Source organism: Vigna unguiculata, chromosome 5, assembly GCF_037176805.1.
Source record: "Vigna unguiculata cultivar grain cowpea cultivar isolate G323 ecotype 2 chromosome 5, ASM3717680v1, whole genome shotgun sequence".
Classification (NCBI taxonomy): Eukaryota; Viridiplantae; Streptophyta; class Magnoliopsida; order Fabales; family Fabaceae; genus Vigna; species Vigna unguiculata.
In genome coordinates, this window is record NC_140796.1 from 48,066,301 (window position 1) to 48,090,172 (window position 23,872).

Genomic DNA, 23,872 nt, shown 5'->3' on the forward strand with positions numbered 1-23,872 from the left:
AGGTTTCTAAACTTGAGATTCTAGGAGCAGATGCGTTCTCAGATTCTTCTAAACCAAATTTTCTTTAACTAAACCACTTTCCTGTGAAATACAAACATACTTCCAGAACAAAAAGTAGAAAACCCGAAAATTTCAATCCTTAACTCTTCATGTTTTGGTTGTTTAAGCGTTAAATCAATTATTGCTCAAACATCATAATTAGAAGATATTTTGTTAAATTAAACTCAAAGTTGATGATGATAAAAGGGAAGCAGAGTTTGAATAATTTTAGGTATTCTTATTAATAAGTTCAGATCTCATCATCACCATCCACTCTGAGAGTGGGAAAAACCAGTTATCTTCTGTACACATACATAGCTACGTCATTTACAAGATCGCATCATTCCAAGTTCTTCTCTCCAACCGGAGTCATCCCCTCTGACCCGGTCAGGTCAACTCAGAACCGAACCCGACCCAAAAACAAGGGCCGGGCCACCATTTCCAGGCACCACTTTAATCTCCACCGTTGTCAACGCCACGCACGGTTCAGCCCTGGCCCCAGCAACTCAAGTACATCACTTTTCGCAGAGACTCGTCCGCTTGAGTCACCCTTTTCTCCACGTCAGGGCTCCCCGTCACAGCGCCGGCGCCGTCAGATCCCACGACGCCGGACAAGGGGCGAAGATCCGACAGAGCTCCGCCGGAGAAGAGGCGGCTACGGTTGTGGTGGATGGAGTTGAGCGCCGTCTTGCACTTGTAGCCAGGATCGGTGTGACCCTGCGCCACAGCCACGGTGGCCGCCATCCAAACACGGTTCAAGTAACTCATTTTTCTCTTCGTTTTTTTCTTTTCCTTCTGTTCTTAATTCGCAACACAGGTGAGAGAAACGTTAGTAGTGAAATGAATCGGTTGAGGAAGAGGGAATTTATAGAAGAAACGGGAAGCACTTGGGATATAATTTTGTATAAAATACTCATCACAGGTGGGCCCCATTCTCCACCTAAACATATAGATTAATACATATTAGAGATTTGGTGTATCATTATTAACTCTTCTTTAATACTAGTATTTTATACACACGTATTTAGATTGCGTGATACTATACACCATTCCAATTAAAATTATTAATTTTGTTTGGTATTCTAATACTAATCAGTGATAGTAGCATTTAACAAAGCTTAATTAAGTTTAAGTCATGTGTTTAATTTAATATAATTAATGGTGAGAGACAGTATTAGTATTGTTGAGTGTGAGAGATAAGAGTGGTGGTTCGAGGAAACAGGTGGTGGACTTATCCGAAAGAGACATAATTGTCACCTATGACTCACCTTTACCTTCACAACTTTAATGTCCCTTTCTTGTTTTATCTTTATTTTCTCTCTCTTCAATTCTTCATTACTCATGGGTCCCACTCTCAGTTTGTTTTTTCCTAAACTCTGACCCAGGAAGAGTGTTGTTTTATGAAGGGGTAGTTTCGTCCTTTCATATGTGGCCCATTCTTTTTCGCCCTTTTCTTATTCATTTGATGGTATACGTGTTATGTGCGGAACTATGGCGATGACACGTTGGTGTTGGTGGCATTCTCGGAGGATGGGCCTGCAGTACGATGATCCACTAGTTATGGGCCGTGGGCAGTGATCACGTGCCTGCGCATGGCTCCATTCTCTCTCTCTTGCTCTCTCACCGCCACGCATTGCACTTGTCATTTTTCTATTCGTTCTTTAAGATAAAAAAAAAAAACAGCTTTTACCCTTTTTCCACTTTTACACTTTACACCACCTTGGATGATAGCTTGCCTGAGTCACTATTGTTACTCACTAGTTTCTATATAAACTATTCATTTAAAAAAAAATGGTTATTATTTTAAATCATGTATTTCTTTTATTGGATGACACTGAAAGATGTTTCACAAATTTTTTTTACCTTTCAATATGATTTCGTTTGTACTTGGATGAATACGTTGAAAAAGGGATAAGTTGGTGGTCACTCTAACCAGTAACAGCTAATGCAATCATATGCAGAGAAGACGTTACTTTTTTACACTTTTTTTGGTAAAAAATCTGTGTGTATGAAGACACTAGAATTGTTGGAAAGCACGTCGTTTTGTTTTGTAGGGGATGAACTTGGCCTATTTCTATTTCTTGTGCAATGAATTACAACGTTCACCATTTATGATTTGAGAAGGAATCTATTCTATGTCCTTCATTCCATCAATCCAAAACCTGCTGCATTTGCTTGGTCACAGTTTATACTATCATATTGTTGTCTTTACCATCAAAATTTTCAATGAAATTATTACCACATTATTCACTAGAACCATTATTTACTGGAATGTTTTTTTTCTTTTATCAGTACAGAGTATCACTTGACTTCCACTTAACTTTTATCCGCAAGAACTTTTCATCTCAATATTATCTTTTATCCAAAAATATTATAATTTAAGGTCTAATAATTGATACAGCTCATATAATTAGTATGATTTAGTATGATTGATACTCAAATAATTCATTATTTTTTATCTAATATTTTGTGTTAACTATTTGATTTATATTCTTTTTGAACTATCGTATTTCTATTCTCTCATAATTTATTCTTTCTTCTATTTTCTTTTTTCTCTCTTTTATTATTTTTATTATTAGTTTTATTTTATAACCGTTAGAATAAATTCAGAATTTTTACTGTGTTTCTTTTTACCAGTCTTCTGTTGTTTTTTTATAAATTACACTGATAAACACTTATTTCAATATTTTAAAATATATTAAATATTTTCTAAAATATTAACATTAACATAGAAGACACAATAGAAAATAATAAAAAGTAAAAAATCTGAACTCATGTTAGAATATATGCGACGGACTAAAGCAATTAAAATTAATAAGTGTCACTAAATTGTTTAACAACACATAAATAATTTTTAATCTTTATAACAGATCTAATACTCTGCTTCACATGGCATATGAGTGATGGCAACCCCAGGATTAACATCATGATAAGCTCTAATAATTGGTACTTATATATTGCACTTTACAAAAAGGAGATATGCTTATTTAATTTTCAAAGTGGACCTACCCACTTTGTTTTGTTTGTTAAATCAGCATCTGTATACTATATTACAAAGACATGCCCTAAAAACATATACAAAATGACAGTGACTGATAGTTAATTATCTATTCTTACCAACTTTCCTGACTCATTCAAGACATAACCTCTATTCACAAAAAAAAAAAAAAATAAGAGTATTTAGAATCTCTGACTTGACTTAATCTCCAAGTGGTGAAGGTTTATATACATTGATTAAAAATATAATAACAGTAATAATAATAATAATGTGTGTTTGAAAAATAATTAATAGCTGTGAATCAAATAACTCTATCATCATGTGTAACATCTACATTATGCAGAAGCTGCTTGAGTGAATCCCTTTGGATTCAAAGGAAAAAGCAAACATTCTGGTAAAAGGCAAAGCATTTCTATTTCTGGAATGTCGTAATATTAGTATAACCAGATCATGTACCAAAAAAGCATAACCAAATGAAAGATGAAATAGGAGATCATTTCAAATGCGTATTCCACTGTCACCAACTAATATAGTGACAAGCCCTTAAAAAACATATCCAAAGATCATGATTGTTAACTAATTATCTATTATTTAATTTTCTTGACTACTTCAAACCACTAACCTCTTAATTATCTATTATATATAAGATCTCTGATTTCATTTGATCTCCAACTGATGAAAAAATCTTAAAGAAGCCTTACTATTTTTTGGACCAACTAGAAAAAAAAAATGAGATTATAATCTTTTAAGTTATAGCCGCCATGAATGCTACCAACTTTGCTTTTTCTCACCTGATAAACAACTATAAAGAACTAATGGCTTATGAATGCCAATACTATTTTATTATAATCAATTGTACTGATCCATCGTTCAAAGGAAAATAATTATGTTGAAGACAAGAATAACCCATATACTTCTCAAACCGACGAGCTAAAATTATAGATGATGATGTAAAAGTAAAATTAAGTATTCACTCGTACATAATAACATCACAGACATTGTTGAAAAAGAAAAAGACAGGATTTCATTATTGTATTATAGCAATTTTCTAGGCGCTTCAACCATGTATGACATATCAGATCAGTGAGTCTGGAATTCAATTTCAGAGTATACAATCAAATAACATTAAGGGCTTGACCCAAGGAAAGAAGGAGAGAAACACTTTACACTGAATCAACACCTTGGACCTGCTGTTGGGCCAACAAGTATCTTTCTCTTCTTTCTTTCTACATAAGGAGAAAAGATGCAGAATATGAGAAAATAGAAGGAGAATATTGAATATAAGTAAAGAGTTAACATTTATGCATTATTAGTATAAACAATTTCACATACTCAACTAATAAGAAACAGAAAAAACCGAAGAGTTTCAAAGAGTTTGAAAGATCTAAAACAAACTTAAGAATGAAATATTTTTATTTACTATAAAACAATTTTTAGGAGACCTTTTCTTTTCTAGGAAGCCTTTTTATTTACAACTAAAACAGTTTATTGGAGGCCAAAAAAATTTTAGAGACTTTTTTTTGAGAGGCCTAAAGCAAGAACTTTACCTGCTTGGACCTTAAATCGACCTGATAAAAAGTCATGACAGATATGACTTTTGAAATAGTCATTGTAAGTGACTATATATTATGTACTCAAACAAAAGAATGTGGCAAGAAGAGTGTCTAACCCATTCATCTATAACAAGGCCTTCTCCGGCTACTTGAGGACCTTTCTCCTCCGGCGGTTTCTTTCTCACTTCAAGTGCAGCATCAGCTTCAGCCAACATTCGTTTGAGCTTATCCAGTACCTTACAGAAACAACAGCTTTCAATTATAACTACAATTTTTCAATTATAACTACAATTAATAAAATGGTAGTGGTCTTGTGTTATGTCATGCCATGTGTGAGATATGTAGTCTTACAGGACTAGGCCGTTCAAGGTCCACAAAAATAACCCGAAGAATTTGCTCTATTGCCACTTGATCTCTTTGCTCATCAAACTGCAGGATAAAATATGTGACCTCTACATGTTAAATTCTAATTTGCTTTGTGTACTGAATGCATGCCTATTTATTTATTCAAGAAACCAAAACACTTCGATGAAAATGTTCAAAGTAACATAATATAGACTTGGCTTATTTATCAATGCAGGAATAAGTCCAAGATGTTAGGTTTATAAGGAGGGGTATCATTTTGGGAGATACAACACCAGTGAGATCTAAACCAAACCACATAAGACACTGACACCACTCTCAATCTAAAACCTTAAGACAATGGGTTTATGAGTCTTTATTCTTATATAGTGCTCTATTTTCTCATTTCTGGTCAATGTGGGACTTAGACTCACACTTATATTCCTAACACAAGACTTGCAAGTCACACCTGCAAAAGATGAATTGCGAAAAATGATTTTGTGAATGCTTGCAATCAGCTTAAGGGATTTCGAATGGCATTCTTCGTTGTTATTTATCTTTACGTAGGTTGTGTACAATATAATCAAAGTTGCAATGCTAGCAACAAAAAAGTGTTCCATAATATTTTTACTTTCAAAACCTTATGTACTCACCTTAAATAAAATGCATTAAGAGTGATATACCCGAGAAGGCAATTCATATAAAATTCAGTTCTGACATTAGTTGTGTGAAGAAAATCAGGAAACGTTCAGGCATATGTATATTCAAGTATGATACATGTCACAAGTAAATGTGGAGACAGCAAATAAATAAGCTACACCAACTCAAGTCCCCAGAAAGAAAGTAAAATCAGGTCATGAATATGCACAAAGGTTCCAGAACCTCCATTCCAATAACAGATGCCAAATTCCCATTGGTAAAAAATAGAATCTCTTAGAACTATTTATAAGCAAAAGTTATCTTAATAAATTCAACAATACTCACATCGATACAGCACAAAGGTTCCAGAACCACCTTCATTTCCAATAACTAACACATGCCAAACTCCCATTCGTACTATTTATTATCTTAAAATATTCAACAGTACTCACATGGAATACAAATTTCTTGATCTTTGTTTAAGTTAACATCTTCAGCTTTTCCGCACACACAAAAAAACAAGGATTTTAAGACATACACACCATCAAGAAAATGTTAACTGTGCCACGAACTTGAAGAAGGTTTGAACTTTATCTTACATGAACAAGCTAAGATATAAATGAAAACTACAGATGATGTTGATGCCAGATATCATCAAAAGGAGCAATAATAAATTACCAGTTCAGGTACATAATCGATTTCACCTTGCACTTTCAGGCTCATGATTTTAAACTTAACCTTGCTTTTCTGTTCAATTGGTTTCTCATTGCTCTCTGGTGGCTCCACAAACTTGAATACTGCCAAAGATGTGAGACAGTTATGAGAGGAATCACCAATTTCTAAGCATTTGACCATGTTATTTAGCACGAGTTTAAAAGCACAAATTACCGGTGGCAATTATACTTTCACCAGGAGCAAGAACACCACCTGGAGGACGCATATAACAACTCTTGGGTGCTGTTGTTTGAAACTAAGAAAAAAGAAAACATCATCATTTGGAGTAACCTAAATAGTGGATAAACATAAGAAAAAGGCAGTATATAAAAATATCAGTGTTCATATCATCTTATAGATATATGCCATGATGAAACCCTATATGAAGAGGGTCATGATCAACATATTACATTTCCTACAGTAATTTACCAAAACTTAACTTTCATGCATGTGTAGAGACTAAAACTTACAGTTTTCTACATCATACGATGAATACCATGAATGACAGAGTTATTAGCCAATTTATGATATGGAGTAACATGTTGATAATGTTCTCACACATAATTTCTGAATACAAGAAAATGATGGCAAAGAAGAAAACAGAAATAGAAACCACACCTTGAAAGCTACATGAGACTTGCAAGTGTTTTCGATTGCGATTGCACTCCTAACTTGCTTACCAGGTTCATCTTCAAATCAAAACAAAGTCACATTGAATCAAGCAAGGACAAACCTAACATCCACTACAAACAAATCGATGAATCCGTTTTCTCATCATCATATACTTGATTTCACCTATTAAAAGACAGGTCATCTTAAAATGTAGCAAAACAATAAAGCAAGGTAAAAAAAATGGAATGGACAAATGTGAACGTTAGCCATGATAACTATGATTAGAGCAACCCATTCACAAGGCTGTAAAATGAAAATGAAATATCTAGACCAAGCAAATTGAAACAAAACATTAATTTCACACGAAATTCAGCACACTCGTACACACGCAAGAGAATAATTCTAAATCTTCTTATAATATCTTGATATAAATCCTCTGCTTCCTTTATATCGTAAGTATTAAATAGTTTTTTATGTGTCCAAGATATTAAATATATTTCCTTTTTCATTTGATACTTAACATATAAAATATTGAAAAGATGCATCAGAAGGTATAACATTGCTTATTATAACATAATAAACAAGTTTCAAGAGACACCTACATGGAAAGTAAAGCTTATTGGCAGGATCAAGACGGAGTCTCCTCTTTGTAGGGAGCAGAGACTTTGCCACAGATGAGACAGTGGTTGAAGAATGCTGACCGGATCTATCAACAGATTGAAGATTATTCTGATTTTGCTGGTGAACATTGTGCACGTTGTAAGATGTGGAAGATGAAGAAGAAGATGGAGTGTGAGTTGTTTGCCAAAATGGCTTTCTACAAAAACTCCAAACCTTCCCAACAGACCCTAATTTTTCACTCTCCACCTCCATTTCACCGGGAACCGCCACTTCCGGCAACTGGGTCGGAGAAAAGCCTGCAAAGTTTCAAGCTTTGGGCTCAGTGAGAGAGGGACACGAAGGTAGATTTGGCAGGTATGGCAGAAATGCTATGAAAGTTGTGTCTGTTGGTAAAAACGCTCGAACTTAGCAAGCCTGTCCAAGAAAAAGCCAAGGTTTTGAATGTGACCCTTGGGTGTGTTGTGCTGTGTCGTGTTTGATTTACAACCTTTTTTCTTGTTTTGTCGAAAACGGTGGTAGTTACCTTGTACTGGTAAGTACCTTTATGAGTGAGACAATTTGGTAGCAGAGATGGTGGCGTCAATTTTACTGTGATGGAATGGAATGAAAAATTGGATTCGGACTCATTGCAGCCAATTCTGTGATTTTGATTTGTGTGTTTGAGGTCCGTTTCGTTTATGCCATGGATTCCCGGGCTTTACAGTTGTTGTGATTCTTCCTTCTCTGCAATCATTTGCTCCTTCTTATCAACATTTGACAAATGTGTAACACAGCCATATCAAACCTTTTATTTATCCAATAGTAATTGCTTGTAGTTGTAAAGTTATTTTTAAATAAAAACACCGATTTTTATGAGAAATTGGTTAAAATAACTTATATACATCAAGATTTTTTTGGAACATTATTACAAAAGAAAGTCTTTAATCCAAAACGAAATACAGTGACAACATAGAAGGTATGGGATGAGCTGTGATTTTTGCTCTTTCAAGCAAAAAGCAATTTTGATAAGAACAAAAACAAACTCAGCAATCCAAATAAAGTTGGCTTCATATCTAACCACATCAGTGTCGAAATAAATCTAGTCAGGATTGGTATTTTTCTTTATTCTCTTCCTTTAATTTATTATTATTAGGTATAATTAGTCGTATAGTACCCAGTTTGGTGCTGGAGTTTTTAATTGGTACCCTTTAAAAAAAGTGTCAATTGCGTACCCAAATTAGTTTAAGTGCACCAATTGAGTCCATACCGTTAAATATTCCGAAACGGCGTTTAAGAAGTGGTGAGGTGGCAGTGCAGAAGGGATACATGTCAAATAATAACAAATGACTGGTTGAAATTATAATTGTACAGTTCCACATGGTATTTATATTTAAAGAAGATTGGCCCTCATTTTTCATTATCTTCTTCCTCTCCTATGTTCTGCCCTAATCCAGTTTCTTCTTCATCAATATCCTGACAGTTTGTTGTGCCCTAATTCAGTTTGTTCTTCCTCTCGTTTTGTGTGTTTTTGTTTTTATTTTATAAGCAGCGGAGTGGTGACAATGATGTATTTAAAGGGTGCAATTACTTTTGTATTCACCTTATCAACCAAGGCCTCCTCACCATCCCCAACACAAACTTCTTCATTACCCACACCATTTTCCTTATCAGCCAACTCCTCTTCACCATCCCCAACACAAACATCTTCATTAGCCACTCCATCCTCTCACTCAACAACAACCTGTTCTCCAATATCCCCAACTTCACAAAAATCAACCCTAACATCAAAACCCTAATCACTAAATCAGAGAAAAACACAATATCAACCTTTCGTTATCAATGGCCCACAAGTCGCTCTCAAGTCTCCACTTCAGTGTTCGAAAGTCGCCTTCAATTTCTCCACCACTTCGCGAAAAATCCTCCACCAGTTCGTCTCCCCTGCGTCACCTTTCCCCAATTTCACATTTTTATCACATGCTTCTGCGACTTCTATTTTAGCTTTGTCGCCCTTTTTTTTTTTAATTTTCGTTCTTTTATTTTTAAAATTTTTCATTACAAGACATTTAATTTTCTTCCCCAACTTTCCACATCATTAAAAATTAATCTCCACGTGTTCCAAATTTAATTCACAGACCAACCAGTATCAATCAACGTTAACCTTTCTAACGGAGTCAACTTAAATGGACTCAATTGGTGCACTTAAACTAATTTGGGTACGTAATTGACACTTTTTTAAACCGGGTACCAATTAGAAATTCCAGCACCAAACTGGGTAGTATACTACTAATTATACCTTATTATTATTACTATTATTATTATTTATCCTTGTGCTCTAAACGAACACAGAAAATAAAGTTATTTCTAGCTTCTTCATTAGCCACCAGTACATAATATGGTTGTAGAACATTATTAGCAAGTGATTTTATTAAGAATGAACCCATTTTAATTTTTTTTTATATTTTAAAATTTTAAAATTAGTGTCATTAGAGCGGCACATAAACAGTCAGCAGCCAATATAAATTCTCAGTAATTCTTGCCTAACTGGATCCCCTCTTGTTCTAATTATACAATAATATATCATATGATCATGGATTCGTTATTATTTTAATTAGTATTGTGCTTGGAATAAGCCAACAACCTTGCCCAAAAGCTACTTTCTAAAAATCAATAAAAGTTGCTAAAAGGTCTCATAATAGTTTACTAATTAATTTTCATATTACTTAAAACAAAAAGCTATCATCTTCTCTTTTTCTTTTGGACTAATACCAATTGAAGATTAACATTACGATAATCAACAACCAGGTCATGGATTGTTTCTTCCAGGGATGGTGTGGCACTGTCACTACTCAGAGAATTATAATTGTCAAGGAGATAAGGATCATAACAATCTCTTTTTCAGATCCTTATCTAAATTTTTCTAAATTGTTTATTACTTAATTCTTAAGCATAATAGTAGTTTATTTGTATTATTATTATGTTAAGGGGAAAAATGTCATATCCAAATTTAGTTGCATTTTTCAAACGCCTCAAATTTCTAACCCCAATTAGAGTCCTGTTTTAGATCTGGTTTAATCAAGTTTCTAAACACTAATTGGTGTTTCCTTCCTCCCAATTTTTTTCTGCTGAAATCTAGCAAATTTCAACAGTGAAATGAAAGTGTAAACTTATGTTTCACCCCTGGAGGTACCAAGCATTAATAAAAGTGAAAACATCAAAGCAGATAAAATTTTTGAAATGGTTTAACACATTCAGATATTTTTCATTCATCAAAATTTACATCCAAATCTGTCGCAATAGAACAGCAATTTTTGGACATGACCATGAAATCTCTGCCCCACCTTCCCTTAGGGCAAAGGTTCAATCAAATTAGACACAAAGTTTTGTAATTGCCCTTGTGACTCTAGTTGGGACCCCAACAACTTAGGTACATGACTGTCCTCAATGATTCCTCTGACTGCTTTGCTTCTTCCTTCGATCTTCCAGAAACCATAGCAGAAGAAGAGGAACAAAGATTCTTTGCCTGAGACAAGGATCTCACGTTGTTTTTCACTTGATGTTGAGCTGATCTTAAGGCATTATTCCACCTGCAGAGACCCTGATCCTTCAAGGCCTCCACAACACCAACACTGGCTGCCACAGCCCAAGTTCTGCCTGCTGAACACATCTTTTATAAGGCTTCTTCAAAGAAACTCTTGCTTTGATATTTAAAGGATCAAAAGTAACCCAATTGAGACTTGATATTGTAGTGTGATTTAAGCGAATGGATGAAATATATTGCAGGATTTTAGATTGAGAGAGCAATTGAAGTGAAGGTGGTTTTATATTGTGAAGAAGCACTTGAGAAAACTGCTAAACTGAGGAAAAGGCCAAAGATTTAGAAAAACCATAGGCATAAAGTAATGGTTAGCTAGCAACTGGTTTTGGGGTAGCCAGTGGTTTCGCTGAGCGTAAAGATTTGGAATCAAGTTCAATGAATCCGTAGTTTTAGGACCACCTGTCCCTGTCACACTCACTTAAACTATAAAATATTTAAGTACGAATTTTTTCTGTCATTATGATGTCTGCTTGGCAAATCAAGCACACTCTTATCTGTTTGGAATCTAATAATTGAGGTTCCAAAGTAAGTTTTTTTTTTTAATAATTTAAATATACTTTTATTTAATAAACCCGCATAAAAAATTATCTGATGACCAAAATATGTTATACAGGGTAAAGGACTGAAAAGTTAAATCATTTTATTGTACTGTTTTTAAATTTTTCAAGTTTCTCACCAAAAAGTTTTGATGTCTGCATTACTTCCTGGAGAATCATGTAAAATAACAATGAGATCTATACATACAGCACTGGCAATGTTCTTAAACATCAAATCGATCTTTGCAGAATCATATTATTGACCTGGGATATTTTAGTCGTGCAACAGTTTTTTGTAACATAATAATTTATGTAAAAATGTGATAAGTTAATAAACGTAGTATTAAGCTATAGACGAGATGATATAATTCTTGCATATGCACTCCACAATAGCTATAATATTTTAGCTACTTTGACAAAGAATATATAATGTTATATTACATTTAATAAAGTCTATGTTGTTGCAGAATCATTCATGAGTCATGACTTGCATTTCTCTTCAATTTAAAGAGTTTCAAAATTTAAATAAGCAATATCTGTAGAAGGGAAACTGGGAAGATCGTAGAAATTTCATTGAATTGATATTCTTCATGATTACTGTTACAATGAACAGATAGCAGTAATAATAATATAAATGAATGGAGACCAAACATGGCAAGAGACATCTCCTCCTCGATGTGGCACAAATTCTTCATGGTCCACATTCAAAGAACAGAACTGTTTTCTCCATGTTGTCTTTCTCTTTCCTTCAGCTGGGACCCCAGCAACTCAAGTACATGACTTTCCTCAAGGATTCTTCAGACAGTGTCACCTTCTCTTCATGCATTGAGCTAGAAACCAGAGCAGAAGAGGAAGAAGAAAGCTTCTTTGCCTGTGACAACGATCTAACATGGCTTTTCACACTTTGCTGAGCTGACTTGAAACCTGAATTCCATCTGCAGAGACCCTGGTCCTTCAAAGCCTCCACAACTCCAACACCAACAACCACAGTCCAAGCTCTCTTAGGTGAACTCATATCTAATGTAGTAGCAGTTACAGTGATTCTCTCAGTGCTGAAGCTGATAGTAGTGTATCTCAGTTTTGTATCAGAAGAATACAAGCACAAGTTTTTGAATGATGAAATATTGGAGTGAAGGGTACTCCTATATAGGGATGCAAAAGTCGGTGACTGATAGAAGTTGCCATTTTTAAAAAAAATAAATAAATGATTTTTAATTGCTCAGTATCCTGTTTCAGTATTGAGCACCACGTGTCGGTGCCACACACGTGCGACGATGCCATGCAGTTGCATTGCAGAGTAAGGATTAGGTTACACGTGTAGATTCTGGCTTGAGAAATAGACAACGTAAAAGAGCAACTGGTTTACAAATCCCATAAAACCAATCAACGTTGGATAGACCCTGGTTTCTGGGAAGGGACTGAATCCGCTTGTTGTCTTAGTACTCACTTCAAGGCATTAATTAATTAAATAATCCAAACATGGCCTACATGCATGTGGCTACTAAGATATATGCAATAAAGGTAGGAAAAATTATAATGTGGCCAACGACTCTTGGAATGTTATTATAGGGTAAGTTTGAGTTTTTATTTTAGTACTAGACATTTCAACTGGGCTAACGATGTAACTAGGAAGTTTTTAAAAAATTATGGATATAGGCAAATCATTCTATTCTCACTTATTTTTTAAAGGGAAAATGTATATTCCTTACACGATTTTCTTTGCAATTGGACTGTGGTGGCCATGACAATTTCAAAAGAGAAAACGTACAAACTCAAAACGATTTCTAAATAGAAATCGTGTATCCTTAACACGATATCATCATAATCGATTGGGTTCGAACAATTTGTATTTTCAGTACTGTATAATCGATTATACGTGTATTGTAATTGATTACAAATAGCAAACTGTAGTTTCTGGGAATATATAATTGGTTACTTGATATATAATTGGTTACTTGAGTGTTGTAATCGATTACATATGCATGAATTGAGTTTGTGGGATTTTGGAATCCATTAGAGGATAAAGTTTATGAAATTTTAATGGATCAAGGTTGTAATCAAGGTTGTAAATAGGATGGATAAAATTTGTAAGTGACATATGAGCAAAAGAACAAATAACTATGATGTGATGTACGGAAGGCGACTAGTTTGGAAGTGACCACAATCATACCACCAATCATTTAATCTGAAAATGAATGAGATTGGTTTTGACCGATATTGATGGGGGTCGATATCTCTTGCACCTCGAATTCGAAATTATCTCAATCGTAGCGTTGAACATGACAATATGCAAAAATTTTGGTGATTTTGTTGGAGCAGGACAGTGACATCTTCTAGATGATAACCTACTCTTAACATAGAGTTTGTCTTCAAGCCATGTTCAATAAACCATGTATTTGTGTTTTCAAAAGTTTTTCTCAAGAGTGCATAGATAAATGGAAAACAATCAAAGCAATTTGAGTCAAATCCAGATTGCAATGATCCTAGAAAATTAATGTAGAGAAACATGTATGTTAGTCGTCAATGGACTTGATTTCCTAGTGATGTTTGATTTTGCTGTAAGCAGCCCTCAGACGTCATTGACATCCATTATTGTAATGGATGCATCGTGCCACGTAAAGATGGTATTTCGATTCCACAACATTGAAGTTGTATCGTGTGCATTTTTGTGGGTACCCGTTTCGACGACATAGGTGCACGGGTTGATCACCTCGAGGAAGACATGACTCACGTGCGCCGTCACTTCCCACCGTCTTAGACATAGATTATGTTCATCCTTATTTTCATATTTTAATTTCTTGTTTTCATCGTGGAACTTGTAATTTGTTACATTGCACTATACTTACAAGTTCATCCTTAATTTATTATCTTTATTTTATTTAATTTCATTGATATTTAGTAATTTCTTCTATGTTTATAGCTTCAAAAACAATTATAAATTTAACAACCACATCTTAATGTAATAATGAACTTCAACTTTCGTCACATTTAACAGTATCACCATGTCACATTTAACATTATCACCATTGCTTTGCATCCAATTAAAATCCAATGCAATTGAAAATCTCCAAATTATGTTTGTAATCGATTATAGTTACTGTGTATTTGATTACAAAAGAACATAATAAAAAAAAAAAAAACCTTTCGTAATCGATTACGAGTTGTGGTAATCAATTATGACAAACAAAAACGTGTATCTCCCACACGATTTCATAAGAAAACATGCATGACCCATACGACTTTACTTAAGAAAACGTCCAGGGATCCACGATTTCTAATTTTGATCGGTTGAATTCGTATTCAAAAGAAAAACGTTCAAAGAAACACGATTTCTTTGTTGGAAAATTGTGTGGGGACTACACGATTTGTCCATTTCTGTGATTTTTTAAAAGCCAGCCTAGGTAATTTTGGTTTGCAATTTGCCATTACGAAAAAAAAAACTAAGTTTGATCTTTTGCTTTATAATTGAATTTTATACATTTGTTTGCTTTTCTTTTTGGTTGGAAGTATATATATCTCTTTTTATTAACTTTGTTTTACCTTTTAATGTTTTGTTTTCAGTTTTTTGTCTGTTAATAAATACGTATCAATAAGCCCATAGTCCGACTATTACTCGAAGCACAATAAGCGATATAAACATTGTAATGCAATTTTTCATTCAGACAATCGTGCAAGGCTTAACAAAGGAAAGTTGTGGATGCATAAATATAATTATTTGGTCATTTACCTAATAAATAGGGATTTTTAAAATCTTTATACATTTTCATTGATTATCATCTGGAATCAATATTATATATATATATATATATATATATATATATATATAACGTTGAAAAGGACATTACGAATATTGTGGTTTTTCATCGACAATATTAGTGACATTTATTTTTTTAATCTATCAAACTAATCTTTTAATATTTAAATATTAACAAAAATAGTTATATTTCTCGTAATCTTTCTATTAACTAACTTTTAGTACCAAATAAAACTTATATGTTCACGTTAAAAATATTCAGTACATGAGAGTCCTGAAAGACTCATCAGCTTCTTGGCCCTTATCAACCTTTAACTTGGTTGCAACGATAACAGATGAAGAAGAAACATTCTTTGGTTGAGGGAAGGAGCTGACATGGTTTTTCATATGCTGCTCAACACATCTCATTCTTTGTGGTTGGTGAGTGAAAGTGGGAAACAATATGTGTTTGGTGAGGAAACTGGTTTTGAGAAACCAAAGGCTTTCTCTACGCGGCTTTGGAGAATATAAGAATAAAACTTGTGTAGCATTATGGGACAGATAAGGACATCCACTAAATCTTGGACTACTTCATAGCCACAGGCCCACAGATAATAAAAAAAACTAGATTATTCGTCAATGTTATTTTCATCTTTTTTTATAATTTATAATTATATAATTTTAACTTGTTTCTCAATGATAATTTTTTTGAATTATTCATTTTCAGTCTTTTTTTTATGAAAATATAAAATAATTTCGTTTTAAGATTACAATTTGGTATGTAAAATTTCAAATCTCTTAACTTTTTTTTCATTTTTATTTTTACTTTTAGCAAATATGTTTTTAGGTATCGTCATTTTTTGTGGCTGGATTTTGAGCACTCCACATCCAGAATAAGGAAAGAGCAGATAAGTTGAGTAACAATAACACCTTAAAAAATATCACAATACACTCTTGCAGCACCTCAAACCAGGGAAATCCTAAAGTTTGATGTTTAATGAATGGCCCAAGTCTTGTATGAAATTCTTTGACTACGAAGAATATATAACAGTGGAAAAATTCACAGGAAAAAGCAATTTCTCCATAATTGTTCAGCCTTATAAATTACATCTTACAAATGATTCAACATATATGGTACATAACCCTGGTCCTCATTTTAAATTCCCATAGATGAATATCAATTTCTGTCTCAGATTTCATCAGTCCAATGATGTTTCAATCCACGCCTCTCCAAGGCAGCCAAATGCATGCTTCAGAATATTTCTCACGTTAGTTGAGAGTTGAGACATATTCTCTGATGGGTGCGCCTTCTGGCTCTTCAATTTCTCATCTTTCTTCAATTGTAGCATTCTTGAAAAATGAGAAATTGAGAACTGCATAAAATGTGTGCATGGATCTCTGTCTAGTTGGGACCCCAGCAACTCAAGTACATAACAGTTCTCAAAGACTCCTCTGACTGCTTAGCTTTCTCATCTTTGAATTTTGCAGAAGCCATGTTAGAGGACTGAGAAGAAAGCTTCCTGGCATGAGACAAAGACCTCATATTATGTTTAGCATGTTGCTGTGCTGATTTCAACACACTGTTCCACCTGCAGATGCCCTGGTCCTTCAGGGCCTCCACCACTCCAACACTTGCAGCCACGGTCCAAGTCCAAGCACGGCTCGAAGAACTCATCTTCACTCTTGAACAATTACAAAGTAGATGATGCTAAAACTTTCTTTTTGTGTAAGAACAAGGTAGTATGAAGTGTCTGGTTTTATGTGTTTGTGGAGAATATGAACGAGCTGAAGATGAATGAATGAGTTGCAGGTTGTTGTTAATATATAGTGAGATATTATTGAGGCAGTGGAAAATACCGGCGGTGGTTTTAGTTTGTGTGCAAAACCAGAGGTAGTGGAATAGGCACATGGTTTTTGGTTTGTGGGGTTTGATGATGCGTGTGTTTTGTTTGTTAGAAGATGAGGATCTAATCCAATTAAGAAGAATCTATCAACAGTTTGTATCAAGGACTTCACTCTATAGTTCTTGTAGGACCACATAACTTGAACTGTGCACATTGTTTAATGAGGTCAATCTTATGTGTAACCACGTAGCCAAACCACTTTTGACATCGAAAATAACGGGTAGATATAAATTAAATTCAGCATTTATATATATATATATATATATATATATATATATATATATATATATACACACGAATTAACTTTACCCATACATGTGGATAAGAAGAATGAAAATTCAATGTGATAAGAAATCATTTTGAATGGTTTAGACAGGAAAATAGAGACTTGTAAATGACAGTCTCATTTGATATGTACAGTTGGAAGAGTTTTTGGAAGTTTATAATAGCTATTTTACTGAAATAAAAACAGGAAAAAACATTTAATTGCCCTAAAGTCTTAAAAGGACTAAAGTTTAGAGGGTTAAATGTTTCTGTTTTCAATGAAACATTCTTAAATTTATCTTTTCTTTATGTTCTGATCCACGGTAAAGGGGGAGATATACATAGAGAAAATAATAGGTATTAATAAAAGAATGCATAATATACACGAAGGTGTTCATATATCTTTACATTCAACTTTTTTAGAATTTTAAATTAACATTAAATAATTAGGGTTGTCCCATGAGAAATGACGGGGGTAATTTTCTATGTACTTAAAAGTGATTAGGATAACATATCAATCTCTTATCCCTATTTTTACTTGGGACAAATAGACAACTATTACCAGATAAGAAAGATTTATATGCACAGTAACTTGTTTTAAACAATTCATCATTAAATCTTTTATTTTCCTATAATCTCTTGTTATTACCTACATTTTTCTCTATTTTATCTTTCTTTCACTGTGTGTAAAGTGGACTTGATTAAGGTGTCTGGAAATGATTTTGTTCAGAAAGTTCACAATGTGCGCTGAATTTAGCAGAGATATTTTGAGATTTTATGGACCTATATGCGTTTGGATAAGGGTTTTGTATAAACTTATATTAGTGCTGTAGCAATCAGTTGGTATCTCTATTGTACCAAATTTTGAAAGTGAAATGTTTCTTCTATGTGCTTATCTTTTTACTATCAAGGGTTTTCCATATTAAATTTGAATTCATTCTTCTTTCTTTATCATAGCTGTGTACTATTTCTAACAAACCTAGTTTTAGAGTTTGTTCTTCTAGTTTATTGATTATAACGGCACAGATGAATTTGGATAACCTTAGAAGAATTCCACTATATACACTGAGGAGAAACAAATAGAATACTAAAACAACAACTGTTGACCAAATTTTCAAATCAAATGAGAAAGCAGGTGATAGTTTCAACTTAATTTGACAAAAACATACGCATCTCAGTAAATAGTTGCAGAACAACTTCATTTTTCTTATAATTGGTTTGTAAAATTGACACACTTTAATCGATCATTCCTTGGAACCAGGAAATTAGTAAAACGTTGTTCCAGATTCAAATTTTATGTTTATTAAGCTGCGTACAAGTTTTGATTTCCTTTAATTAACTCCCTTAGTTTTTTCATAACAAGGTGGGGATGCCTTAAAAAATAACAGAAAATTCTCAGAGAACAAGTCATTTCTTAATATCATGTAAAAGAATCCCATACATTCATAGTTCTGTCACAAGTGGCATCATTTGAAGATGATTCAATCCACCAAATTAAGGCTATTGCCACTAATTAGAAGCCATTCTCACTCTTCAAAATCCAATCCACATCTTTCCAAGGCAGCAAGTTAAATGGCATGCTTCATACTATACACATGCTCAGTTCAAGCAAGCATTATAACATGTTGGATGAGACTCTGGATCCATTTCTTTATCTTCCTTCGATTCATGATCCAAGAAAAGGGAAAGGAAATCCAGAATTGCATAAAACCCATGATTCTTTGTTCAGTTGGGACCCCAGCAACTCAAGTACATGACGGTTCTCAAAGACTCCTCTGACTGCTTGGCTTTCTCGTCTTTGAATTTTGCAGAAGCCATGGCAGAAGATTGAGAAGAAAGCTTCTTGGTCTGAGACAAAGATCTCATATTATGTTTAGCATGTTGCTGTGCTGATCTCAAAACACTGTTCCACCTGCAGATTCCCTGGTCCTTCAAGGCCTCCACCACTCCAACACTTGCAGCCACGGTCCAAGTCCAAGCACGGCTTGTAGAACTCATTCTTGAATTGACTCTTGAACAACTAAGAGTAGATGATGCTAAAAGTCTGAACTTTGTGTAAGAACAAGGTAGTGTGAAAGTTTGATGTGTTTGTGGAGAATATTGATGATTTGGAAGATGAATGAATGGGGTGAAGGCTGTTGTTAATATATAGTATGGGATATAGGAAGTGGAAAACACAGACACTGGTTTAGTTTGTTTGAAAAACCAGAGGCAGTTCAAAAAGAACACGGTTTTGTGTGTGTTTTTGTTTGTTAGATGATAAGGATCTAAATTTTGTTATCCAACTAAGAATTTATCAATAGTGTGAAGGACTTCACCGTAGTTGTTGTAGGACCACACAACTTCAACTTGCACCTGCAAATGCTGGATTATTGCTCATGGGAAACGACAAAAGACCATGGTTGTTTTTTAATGAAGGACAGAAGATAACAATGCTTACGTGTTTTTGAGTGTATCACCCAACTGAGTACATTGTTTATAAGGAAAATCATATAGTACAGAACTTATGTTTGGTACGTGGAGCCAAAACCATTAGAGAGATTGAAAGTAGCTGGTAGAAATTTCAATCGGTGTGGCCAAATACTTGGATAAGAGATATCAGAATTCTATTGTAAGATAAGAAATTAAAATTGTGTGAATTATACAGTACTTACACTAATGTGAAAAGTAACTTTCTGAAGTAATTTTCATTTCCTTTTCGCGTGAATTCCTAATTGTGCTATTAAATAAAGAAAACTTGGACACTTGGTCAGTAATGTTAGGAAAATTCATGCACCAGTGATGATAAAAAAAAATAGTGCGTGGTAAAGTATGTAGGATGTGGCGCATATTTCTCAAAGACTGGAATTTAAATTGTTCTTATATAAACAATTCATCCCCTCTTGCTATTCTTTAATTTAACATGAGATCTACAAAAGATTGATCGCGTGATGATTTCTGTATTCCACTTCTGTGAACTATTAAGTGCGATGATTATAAAAATTCAACTAACAGGTTCATTTTTTTTTCTGTTTTTTTGTTACACTATATCACATATTATGTTTCAATTCAAGTGCGAAGAATTTTCTTTCTTCCTTATGCTTCAATTCAAGTGCTCAGACTCAAGAGCTATGTGCTAATCGATTTCTATACTGGACAAACGAACTTCAAATAAACTTTTTTCTAATATTGGATAAAGAAAAAAAAAAGACAAATTGTGGGCAACATACATAGGATACTCTTTATTTTCAATTTTTGTGTTCATATACATTTTTTTTATTCTTTCTTCTTTTTCAGTACCTCATTATTACATCTATCAATTTTTGGGTTTATTTTGTGGATAAAAACAAATATCTGTCTTCTATCCCAAAACGTCCTGGTGTAAAAAAACCTTTTTTTTTTTTCATTTTATTTAGAAAAAACTCATGTCACATTTATCACTAGGGATGATTAGTGCCATAAAGAACACTTAACTGATTAATGCTATAACACACCAATATGAAACTTAGATTCACACTTGAATTTTTAACCATTAGCTTTATAATTTATAGTAAGATAGAATAGTAAGATAGGATTATATTCTGTAAAAAAATATTAACCCATAATAGGCTTTTTGCTGGGAATTACATTGGCATATAGCATAGGATGGTGTTATTAATAAAAATTAAATTGTGCTGACATCTTATTTTGAAATAAGACGTAAGAAAGCTGTGAAATAAAAACTGTAAGAAGTAATTCCATACGTACCAAAACCTTATAAACCTAAAAAAAATGAAACTACACAAATTTGGAAGTTTTTTTATCTTTTTTGACAATTTAAGTCATATATATCGTAACACACACACACCAACAATAAAAATTTTGCAAAATCTGTTCACCAACAGTGCTATGTTACGATAGCACTCAGGACACCATTAATTTATAGAATTACGTGACTGATCAGTGGCATATATCATATCTTTATGCCAATATTAAGCTAATATTAATGTTCTAAGTCTAAGAATTGGGACCCCAAGTACTCAAATACATAACTGTTCTAAGAGACTCCTCTGCGTTCCTTCTCTTCTCATCTCTCAGCTTATTTGAAATTGCTGAAGAAGAAGAAGGAGAAGAAGAAGAAAAATCCAGTTTCTTGGCCTGAGTTGTTGACCCTATTTGGTTCTTGGCATGTTGAGCCACAGTTTTCATTGTGCTGTTCATTCTGCAATACCCTTGATCCTTCAACGTCTCCACTACTCCAACAGTGGTTGCAACCACCAAAGCTCCACGACACATATTAACTTATCCTTTACTGTGTACTCTGAAGTTTCCAACTTTGAATGTGATTTGGTGCTTATATAGATTAAAGATGGAAGCTTGGAAGGGAAAAACCGGATGCTATTTTGTTTGTAATAGGTAGCCATAGGTTTTTCTCTTCACTCCCCATTTCTTAGGTTGCCACATTGACATTGCAGTTCTGTGTCTTTTAATGATTCTCTTTTGTCTTGTTCCAGCTGAGAGACTTTAGTTGAGTTTGCATAGTTTAATCATTTATGGCTGCTGCCACTTGCATTATTGCAAGGCTTTTGCACATGGTTTTGCCACAAGCCCATAATATAACAATTTTGGACCCGTAGTTTGGGAGTGTTTTTTGCGTACCATTGTTTATTCAATTCAATGATGGTGATTTGGTGGGGGCATATCAAGAGAAACACCAATCCAACACTTTTATAATATATATTTATTATCTAACGTTGTCCACTCACTCTACCAAATAAATTTGTCTTTAATACACACTAGATCTTATCTTATTTTAAATACTCATTCTAACTTTTAATTTCAATATTCTTAGATCTTATCTTTCTACAAATAAATAAACTTAGCTCATTCTACAAAACTAAAATAAATTTTAATTGTTTATTAACAAAACCACTAATATCATATTAAGGTACAGCATAACTTATAACTGTAATTTTTAAGATATTCTCTATTAATGTTTAATTAGTTTTTTTTTTATAAAAATTTGATACGAAATAATTATTTTAGTTTTATCTAAAAATTGATAAACAAATTATTTATTTTAGTTTTATTTTATTTTTTAAAGTGTACATAAATCTAGTTTTTAAGAGTTAACTTTATTGATTACATCCTGTATTTATTTATTTCTCACTATTATTATTGATAATGTTAATTTAAATAGACGTTATGAAATTTTGCGAGTAAAAATGTGCTAAATAATGTTGAAAAGTATATTAGTTATTAATGATTAAGGTTAAATGAGTTTTTCATCGCTGTGTATGAGTAATTTTAATTTTGATATTTATGAAAGTGCTTATCATGTAATTCAATTCTCTGTAACATGAAGCCATTAATGTTTTGTCTTCTGGTTAATTACTTATTTATCGAAAAAAAGACCAACAAAATTTTAATGACTAAAATTAAGTTTATGAAACTAAAAGTATTTTAATCCCTAGTAATTAAAAGGGTCCATAATTTCGTAATCGTAAATACCAAGATAACTGTTAACAGACATTGAATTCAACATCCCAATGACTGTACGAGATAACGGGTCCATGAATAGTGTTTCGTCAGAGGGGCTTAGGGATCCAAACCAGGCCCAAATAAGATCCGAATGAGTGAGTAGTGGAGCCCATGAACAACGTAAATGGGAGCACAAAATGGATGAAAATGAAAGATGAGAAATTGAAAATTCTGTTCATTTCATTGGATGGTTCCTTGAAAAGAGGACATTTTTCATTATCCTATTGTTTTACCTTTCATGTTCTTTGTTTTCTCCGTCAAGTTCAGCCATTACTCCATTTTGTTATTCATCATTCACTGTTTTGGATAAACATGGTGAACAAGGATAACACACACACCACTTGTTACTGTGGAATCCACCACTAACATATTCTTTCCTCACCAATCACTATCACAAATTACCAACTTTCTTGGTAAATGTTAAAGCACTGTACACCGAATCCAGTTTTTCAAGCTTATGCATAATAGTTCTACCGATTTTCACATACAAATATAAAAAGTTACATAAGCACTCCAACATTCTCGTAATAACAGAACGAAAGTAGATAACAGAGATTCGATTCGACACTTGAAAAGCTCTTTGTACACTACAGATGCTGCATATTTTTCTTTTTGCAGAAAACAGCAGTGAATTGAGAAAAAGACTGCATTTGAGTAACATTTTGACCAGGTATTTACAGAAGAAAAAAGATAATATTAAGTCATGAAAGAAGTTTATTTTTTCTTAATATTTATGCAGAGAGAGTCTAAATATCATACCTAGCAGTGACTACTAGAGAGTGTTGTTGAGGATTTGATGAAGCTGAGGCATTAGTTAGGACCCCAACAACTCAAGTACATGACA

At 33.4% G+C, this 23,872-nt stretch overlaps 7 protein-coding genes across 8 annotated transcripts; all 7 read right to left on the reverse strand.

Moving 5' to 3' along the window:
• Positions 1-256: 256 nt before the first annotated feature.
• LOC114184895 (Wound-responsive family protein) lies at positions 257-886 on the reverse strand. The gene has a single exon (XM_028072284.2). It carries the CDS (start codon positions 805-807, stop codon positions 526-528), a length of 282 nt encoding a protein of 93 aa, XP_027928085.1. The 5' UTR covers positions 808-886; the 3' UTR covers positions 257-525.
• Positions 257-8,328, reverse strand: LOC114183136 (vesicle-associated protein 4-2-like). 2 transcript variants are annotated; one of them, XM_028070038.2, is made up of 8 exons: positions 8,059-8,328; positions 7,500-7,814; positions 6,904-6,974; positions 6,460-6,541; positions 6,250-6,368; positions 4,942-5,019; positions 4,707-4,826; positions 257-4,263 (listed from the first exon to the last, which is right to left on the reverse strand). In XM_028070038.2, exons 2-8 carry the CDS (start codon positions 7,768-7,770, stop codon positions 4,201-4,203), a joined length of 804 nt encoding a protein of 267 aa, XP_027925839.1. In that variant the 5' UTR covers positions 7,771-7,814; positions 8,059-8,328; the 3' UTR covers positions 257-4,200. The 2 variants fall into 2 exon arrangements, with proteins under 2 accessions (XP_027925839.1, XP_085530162.1); XM_085674036.1 differs by having other exon boundaries at positions 7,500-8,272.
• Positions 8,329-10,723: 2,395 nt separating this feature from the next.
• On the reverse strand, positions 10,724-11,339 carry LOC114183909 (uncharacterized). Its single transcript, XM_028071088.2, has one exon. It carries the CDS (start codon positions 11,159-11,161, stop codon positions 10,898-10,900), a length of 264 nt encoding a protein of 87 aa, XP_027926889.1. The 5' UTR covers positions 11,162-11,339; the 3' UTR covers positions 10,724-10,897.
• An 848-nt stretch (positions 11,340-12,187) lies between these two features.
• On the reverse strand, positions 12,188-12,758 carry LOC114185754 (uncharacterized). The gene has a single exon (XM_028073655.2). The coding sequence runs from the start codon at positions 12,641-12,643 to the stop codon at positions 12,377-12,379; it is 267 nt and encodes an 88-aa protein (XP_027929456.1). The 5' UTR covers positions 12,644-12,758; the 3' UTR covers positions 12,188-12,376.
• A 3,662-nt stretch (positions 12,759-16,420) lies between these two features.
• LOC114183479 (uncharacterized) lies at positions 16,421-17,228 on the reverse strand. The gene has a single exon (XM_028070508.2). The coding sequence runs from the start codon at positions 17,034-17,036 to the stop codon at positions 16,764-16,766; it is 273 nt and encodes a 90-aa protein (XP_027926309.1). The 5' UTR covers positions 17,037-17,228; the 3' UTR covers positions 16,421-16,763.
• Positions 17,229-18,921: 1,693 nt separating this feature from the next.
• On the reverse strand, positions 18,922-19,774 carry LOC114183569 (uncharacterized). The gene has a single exon (XM_028070638.2). It carries the CDS (start codon positions 19,525-19,527, stop codon positions 19,255-19,257), a length of 273 nt encoding a protein of 90 aa, XP_027926439.1. The 5' UTR covers positions 19,528-19,774; the 3' UTR covers positions 18,922-19,254.
• A 1,607-nt stretch (positions 19,775-21,381) lies between these two features.
• LOC114185844 (uncharacterized) lies at positions 21,382-21,957 on the reverse strand. Its single transcript, XM_028073780.2, has one exon. It carries the CDS (start codon positions 21,781-21,783, stop codon positions 21,505-21,507), a length of 279 nt encoding a protein of 92 aa, XP_027929581.1. The 5' UTR covers positions 21,784-21,957; the 3' UTR covers positions 21,382-21,504.
• Positions 21,958-23,872: the final 1,915 nt, after the last annotated feature.

Excerpts from the sequence above, each read along its gene's own strand:
- LOC114185754 (XM_028073655.2), bottom strand. The coding sequence starts at position 12,643 with ATGAGTTCACCTAAGAGAGCTTGGACTGTGGTTGTTGGTGTTGGAGTT.
- LOC114183479 (XM_028070508.2), bottom strand. The coding sequence starts at position 17,036 with ATGAGTTCTTCGAGCCGTGCTTGGACTTGGACCGTGGCTGCAAGTGTT.
- LOC114183909 (XM_028071088.2), bottom strand. The coding sequence starts at position 11,161 with ATGTGTTCAGCAGGCAGAACTTGGGCTGTGGCAGCCAGTGTTGGTGTT.
- LOC114184895 (XM_028072284.2), bottom strand. The coding sequence starts at position 807 with ATGAGTTACTTGAACCGTGTTTGGATGGCGGCCACCGTGGCTGTGGCG.
- LOC114183136 (XM_028070038.2), bottom strand. The coding sequence starts at position 7,770 with ATGGAGGTGGAGAGTGAAAAATTAGGGTCTGTTGGGAAGGTTTGGAGT. Across the intron at positions 6,369-6,459 it reads TGAAAGTATAATTGCCACCG|TATTCAAGTTTGTGGAGCCA; the intron begins GTAATTTGTGCT and ends CATCTTTGGCAG. Across the intron at positions 4,827-4,941 it reads ACCTTGAACGGCCTAGTCCT|GTACTGGATAAGCTCAAACG; the intron begins GTAAGACTACAT and ends TGTTTCTGTAAG.
- LOC114185844 (XM_028073780.2), bottom strand. The coding sequence starts at position 21,783 with ATGTGTCGTGGAGCTTTGGTGGTTGCAACCACTGTTGGAGTAGTGGAG.
- LOC114183569 (XM_028070638.2), bottom strand. The coding sequence starts at position 19,527 with ATGAGTTCTACAAGCCGTGCTTGGACTTGGACCGTGGCTGCAAGTGTT.